A 6,863-nucleotide genomic window follows, 5' to 3' on the forward strand; every position below is an offset into this window, starting at 1 on the left:
TTCAAGTCATTTAGATTTATCATTAGAAGTACTTCCCTGGAAACTTGCTGAGAAATATAATACACTTATACTGATAGACCTTTCCCACAACGCTTTATTAATTTAGTTTAGTTCTCTATTAGACCAGGTATGTAGGCTATAATGTAAACCGCAGGCATATACTAAAGCTTTTTAACTTAAGTTACTTAACATGTCCCATTTGACATTATTGTTGTTGTTTTCAAACTGGTATTGTATGCGTGGTGGGTTGTGTACTGTGTCTTTAATGAGTCTTAAGCATAGGTCTTAGGGAGTTTTGGGTGTAGCCCGTGAAGCCTTATCTGTGTTGGCACATTGCATAAAAGAAATTCGTTATAAAACCCACCAAATGATTAATCCATTGACTTTATATTGTATCCAGTTTATAAAATAGATATATCTAATCTTTTTTTTTCATATATACACAAAGAGGTCACAAATGTAACAGAAACCAAATGAAGGATTTCACCGGTGTAGTTTCAACAAAAACGTGTTTTGATCATTTTTGTACTAGTTTGAGCCTAGAGGTTCTCCGTAGTCCAGTGGACACGTGATCGCAAAATGTTATAAATAGAGGCTCCGCACTCAATTGTTTGTTCGACACACAGGCGGAGCGAGAACAGACATGGCGTCGACGAGCCGGTGCGTTGCAGCTTCAACTTGTTAAAATACCACGCCTTTCCTAATATGTGGCTCATTGTATATTGTTTTGTGATAATAGTATAGCTAGGTGTGATTAAATACGCCAGTACTTGACTTTAATCGTCACTCCCGTGTTTCTACATTGAGGCGTATTGTTTTAGGAAACGGCTAGGTGGCTAACTTGCTACTTAGATGTTGCCAGAAGTCACCATCTGTATCGCCTTTACACTCTCACATTGTTGTGCCAGCGCTCAGTGGATGTTTTTGAACACGGTAACGCCGCTCACATCGCTCAACATTTCAACAATATGTTCAGCTGAAGTGGATGAAGCTGAAACTTTAAGCTAACACATGAAGGGGCTCATTGAGGAGTCTGTGAACAGCCCTGAATGTCTGTTTCTTGTAAACGTGCAAAGCCTGTCCTTGTCTCTCTTACGCAACGTCGTCTGTTGTTTTTGTTGCAAACACTGTCTTGTGGATTATGTTTTTTTTTTATCAGAAAACTGGATTTGAGTGGACGTGTTCAAGGATGAAACATGTTTGCATTGGCCTTCATTTAACACACACCATCTGTTTTGGTTTCGCCACATCACCGTGACGTTTTGTTTATTGTTGGATCTGGTCCAAGATTCAAAGTATGCCTGTTATTGTTATTATGTCATAATCACTAAAACGACCAGTTGAGCATTATGTTATTGGCATGTTCAGGAAAACAAAGGGGAAAAAAAGGTGATGTGAAAACACCAGTATTCTCTAAAACTAGTGTTTGTTTAATTATCTTGGGTTAGGCTGAGTGGTACAAACTCTGGACTATGTCACTTTATAAATAAATGGTTTTTCATAAAGGTATACAACTAGTTAATTCTTTCATAAATTGACTTTCTTAGATGTTAAGTGTGTTTTGCATCCTGATCACTATTGTCCGTCTTTTGCGTTCATGTCTTGTAAACCATCACTTTTCTGTTATTGTGTTGCAGTGGAGATGCCCTGGCCCTTCCTAGAGTTACATGTCCCAACCACCCAGATGCCATACTTGTGGAGGACTACAGAGCAGGGGACATGATTTGCCCTGAATGTGGACTAGTAGTAGGTCAGTAAATTCACCATAAAATGCACTTTTGCTGTGAATCGTAGCGTCAGAACACTTACTTACTTTCCATTGTGATTTCCCGTGCTTGTTTATTCATGACGTCGGCTGTTCTTTTTCAAAGTCACAGCTTCAAATTTATTTTTTCTTACCCTCAGCGGTTTCTCATTAAATAATTTTACTGGCGTCATATGACTGTACCTGGTTTTAAATAATATTGGTGTAACACTTTCTGAATTTGATTATCAGCTGTAAGGTTTTGACATCACATCTGCAAAAATGTTGTATAAAATGTGGCAAAGGGGGATATGCAGTTAGCAGACGTGCTGATCCTGAAGAACATTTTCATTAGATAGGCTTCTGACAAACATTTGTCTGTGCAATTTAGCAAGCTATAAACCCTGTTCACGTGTGATGCGGACAGTAAGAGGAAGCAGTGGTGAACACAGCATCCTCCTCTAATGAGCCCCCTGAGTAGGTCAGGAGGGAGAGCCAGCAGCTCTCTGGTGAACAGAGAAGACGCTCCCTGCCCTCTGTTCCTGCTCCTGTAGCTGTGGCTGGCCTCTGAGGAGATGAATGTTACTTTGCCTACAGATATTAGAAAGGCCGATGTTAAAAAAGAAAAGTCTATCAGGATTAATCAGAAATTTCATCCCCCACAATGCTACGCTGTTCCAGAACTGATAGTCCTGACTTATAGAAGACACAAATTAATATATCCCCGCCATTGTCAAATCTTTTATCCTTTGTACATCTTGGATTTCATTTCTGAATGGTGTAACATTTCTTTCTATGACATTTTAATGTGGTATCTGCATCACACGATAAAGACCGAAGAGTGAAAATGATGTGTGAGCTGATTGAATGACAATCAGAACCACAATATGTAGAACATAGTATTGTGGAGATTTTAAAGAGTTTCTTCGACAAGCCAAAGGAAGATGGTACAGAAGCGTCAAGACAATATTTACAGTGTTAGAGACACGGACACTGCAGGATGTGTTTGCATGAGGGAATTGTGCTGACTGTGTCATCTTCTTGTTAATTATTCCAGAGGGATCATGCAATACAGACACACGGAAGGTGTGACTGCTTGTTTGTGCAGCTGATTCACAGAACAATGTTTTTAGGGCCTTTTTGCCTTTATTGGGTAGGACAGCCGAAGAGAGACAGGAAATGGGGGGAGGAGAGAGTGAGGGGATGACATGCAGCAAAGGGCCGAGGTCGGATCCAAACCCACAGCCGTTGTAATCAGGACTGTAGTCTCTGTACATGGGGCATGACATCACCGCTAGGCCACCAAAGCTACTGTAGAGACTTTAATTTAAACAACAGAAACAGGACAGACCTTGGTTGAAGCTGATGTTTCTCTGTCAGTCTAAAAACATCTAAAACATAACAAAATATTACATTTCTTTAAAAGAAAAAGGTTCTCAGGGACATTATTTTGTTAAAGAATGAAAGGTTTCGTTTACTATTCGAAGGCGTGTTGATCCCAGAACCATAAAGCTTAATTAAACTTCCTCGCATTTTACATTTAAACCACCTACAGTCTGTTTCTTTAGATGGGTCTATGCATCAAAAACGTGACGTTGATCTGTCTGAATGCGCAAAAAGAAAACTTTATTTAGAACCGTTTATTTACTCTACATCAAAATCAACTTAAATCTTACAGTCTATCAAATATTTCTATTCAACTCGTTGCAATAAAAGTTTTAGAAATTGAAGCAGTATCGACTTTAAAAAAAAAATTGTCCTAACAATTTCTGCTCAGGTGATCGTGTAATCGACGTGGGCTCAGAGTGGAGGACGTTTTCAAATGAGAAAGCCCTCAAAGATCCATCCAGAGTGGGAGACGCCCAAAACCCGCTGCTCAACGGAGGCGACCTCACCACCATGATCAGCAAGGTGAGAGACGCCTCGGCCTACTGTTGAAAATATCTGAACAATACAGCAACGAATTGTTGAGGAGACCAAACAATATTTAAGAGACTCAAACCTTCAGTGGAGTGAATATGTTTTAAAATATTTCAACCATGTTTATTTCAACCATGATTTCTTAACTGCGGTCGGCACTAACGGCGATGAAGACATTGTGTCACTGTCTAGTAATGTCGCCCGAAGTCGTGACAAACTACACCCTCAAATGCAAAACAAGTGACTGATGTCTTTTGTTTCTACCACAGGGAACAGGTGCAGCTAGTTTTGATGAATTTGGTAACTCCAAGTACCAGAACCGGCGGACCATGAGCAGCTCTGACCGGGCCATGCTCAACGCCTTTAAAGAAATCAGCACCATGGCGGACCGCATCAACCTGCCCAGGAACATCATAGTAAGATGTTCAAAAATATGAAGTGTAACAACATAAACCGCCAAAAACAGCGGTACATCTTGAATTATGTCACATCAGGTGCACTCACAGTCTGACTGTAGATCTCTGAAGTCTGCAGTCTGCCCTCCTTACCCCCTCCTCACCAGTAAGGGAAAAACCACTTAGTAACCAGGCGTTATTCTTAAGAAACGAAACCTAAGTTTTGTGACAAGAGAACAAGAAAAACGAGACACTTACCACGATGTTGTAATTCTGTGGTGTGTCATTGAAGCGTGTAAAAATAATACAGCAGAGTTCAATCAGGAATCCTCTCGTCATACATTTAACCATTTATTGCCCTTATGGTTTGTACAGTTGTATTTGCCGGTATTGGTTCTTCTCTTTGCTCTCAGCAGTATCAGTGCAGCATGCCACAGATCTTGCCGAGAGCGCAAACATTGAATTCCCTCCCATAGGGACATGCAGAACAGAACCTGAATGTGCATGTGATGATACTGACATCATGCAGACATAACAAGCAAACAATTCATCCTAGAATATAACATGTGCTGACTGAAGCTGGAGGAGGTCGGGGTGGTGGAGGGAGAGTTGTACAGCAGTGTGGATGTGATGCAGGCGGAGTGAGAGGCAGAATGTTTTAAATAGACCGCCTTCTTGTTGTCAGTGTGATAATGACTGGTTGCATTGGGGCAGTTCTCAGATCAGCTGATAACCGCTTGCGGTCAGGACTACCGCATTCCGCCTGAACGCAGGGCTCCATTTTCTGCTGAAGTCGACAACAACAGATGTACCTGAAACAGTTGTTTCATGTAAAGGGGCCATGTGTGGGTTGTGCTCCGGTTCATATCTGTGTCTCCTTTATTAAAAGGGGGAGCACAAAGTCTGTTGTTTGGTTCCATTAAATCATGACTTTGGTTCTCATTGGCCATGTGGCTTCATAAAGATTTAATATTTCAGTTCTGTTCTATGTATGAAAGAAAAGCATAAAGAGAGGGAAAAAGTACAGTGTATGGGAGAGAATTGTATATCAACAAAAAGCCGCTCACATTTGAAACATTGTGACTCGACTGCTTTTAACTGGTTTCAGATGAACAAAATGAGGATAGGACGGTTTTGTTTTCAGTTCAAAGTTTTTCTTAGATAAATAAAAACACACATGCACCAACATGGAAAGGAACGATGAAACATGTATGTAGATGCCTTAAATCAGTGTTTTGTTTTCTTTTTGCTCTGCAGGACAGAACGAACAACTTATTCAAGCAGGTTTATGAACAGAAGAGTCTAAAGGGTCGAGCCAACGATGCCATCGCTTCAGCCTGCCTCTACATCGCCTGCAGACAAGAAGGTGTACCAAGAACATTTAAAGGTCAGAATAAACCCTTTGGTATTCTTGTGGACTTATCTGTTGTATTATTTTGATATATTGGTGCTGATGGCAAACATGTGATACTTAAACATTCGTAACAATGATTGTGTTTGACTAAACACTGTAAAGGACGAAACGATTGCTTTCATTAAAGAGACTTTAAAACATCCTATTTGTAGAAGCACAGGTAGAAACACTTGTTCACTTCCTCACCTCTCCTCGCCTCCCCAGAGATCTGCGCCGTGTCCCGGATCTCCAAGAAGGAGATCGGCAGGTGTTTCAAGCTGATCCTAAAGGCGCTGGAGACCAGCGTGGACCTCATCACCACCGGAGACTTCATGTCCCGCTTCTGCTCAAACCTCGGTCTGCCCAAACAGGTGCAAATGGCGGCCACCTTCATCGCCAGGAAGGCAGTGGAACTGGACCTGGTGCCCGGCAGAAGCCCCATCTCTGTGGCTGCAGCCGCCATCTACATGGCCTCCCAGGCCTCTGCAGAGAAGAAGACCCAGAAAGGTGAGTTGTGATTGTGCTGTGATAATACTGTCAATGTGAGTGTCTACCAGAGCTGGAAAATCTACTTCAGTTTAAGGATTGTTCTTACCATAGAAATGATTGGTGTATCCAGTACTGTATTTATCTCCTTTTATTGCCACTCTTGAAATGTTTGGATTAATAACGACATGTTTAAGTGTGTTTTCATTTTTAAACAAAGGAGTTACAAAAAAAAAAAGTTTCATAAATGATTCAGAAGTTGATCCTGTTGTGTGATATTCCACAGAAATTGGGGATATTGCCGGCGTAGCAGATGTTACAATCAGGCAGTCATATCGACTCATCTACCCGCGCGCCGCAGAACTCTTCCCTCCGGACTTCAAATTCGACACCCCCGTCGACAAGCTGCCCCAACTGTGAGGAAGACGCTCCCTGCTCAGTGACGATATCTTTCTGCTGTACTTAAAGGATATTATTCTTTCTTTTTAAAAAAAATTAAAAATTTGTGTTGGAAGGTTTCTCTTGTCCCTCTTAAGACTCGGAGCCTTTGTAAAGGCGATCACAGGAAACAAACGGACACATTCCAGTGCTTTAACAGCTGGCAGACTGTACTTACAGTATTTCATTTGAGTGTGTATACTGTATCATGTATATATGTCCAAGTGAGAAGGTGTAACTGATGCTTGCAAATTTAGGCTGGTTTCATACTGTACACATAAAACGTTGTTTTTGTAGAAAATGACCGGTTCTATTTTGTTAGTTTGTTTTGAATTGTTTCAAGTAATTTAAAAAAATAAAATGATTTTCATTAAAGGATTGTAATCAGCTCATGTCTCATCATTCATTAAAAACAAAGAGAAATCTGTAATAAATGTAGGGTTAGGGTTTGTAGGGTGAACGACGCAGGTACACTTACAACCTGCAG

General features: G+C 40.9%; 1 protein-coding gene across 1 annotated transcript; it reads left to right on the plus strand.

The window, feature by feature from the left end:
• The first annotated feature begins 550 nt into the window (after nucleotides 1-550).
• On the plus strand, nucleotides 551-6,764 carry gtf2b (general transcription factor IIB). Its single transcript, XM_020650071.3, has 7 exons — nucleotides 551-660; nucleotides 1,638-1,750; nucleotides 3,522-3,655; nucleotides 3,934-4,080; nucleotides 5,317-5,446; nucleotides 5,678-5,959; nucleotides 6,225-6,764. The coding sequence occupies exons 1-7, from the start codon at nucleotides 644-646 to the stop codon at nucleotides 6,356-6,358; spliced, it is 957 nt and encodes a 318-aa protein (XP_020505727.1). The 5' UTR covers nucleotides 551-643; the 3' UTR covers nucleotides 6,359-6,764.
• Nucleotides 6,765-6,863: the final 99 nt, after the last annotated feature.

This window comes from Labrus bergylta, chromosome 4 (assembly GCF_963930695.1).
Source record: "Labrus bergylta chromosome 4, fLabBer1.1, whole genome shotgun sequence".
NCBI lineage: Eukaryota > Metazoa > Chordata > Actinopteri > Labriformes > Labridae > Labrus > Labrus bergylta.

What these genes read in the sequence shown, in the direction of transcription:
- gtf2b (XM_020650071.3), top strand. An exon ending in TGAATGTGGACTAGTAGTAG is followed by an intron (nt 1,751 to 3,521) that starts GTCAGTAAATTC and finishes ATTTCTGCTCAG; the next exon opens with GTGATCGTGTAATCGACGTG. An exon ending in TGTACCAAGAACATTTAAAG is followed by an intron (nt 5,447 to 5,677) that starts GTCAGAATAAAC and finishes TCGCCTCCCCAG; the next exon opens with AGATCTGCGCCGTGTCCCGG.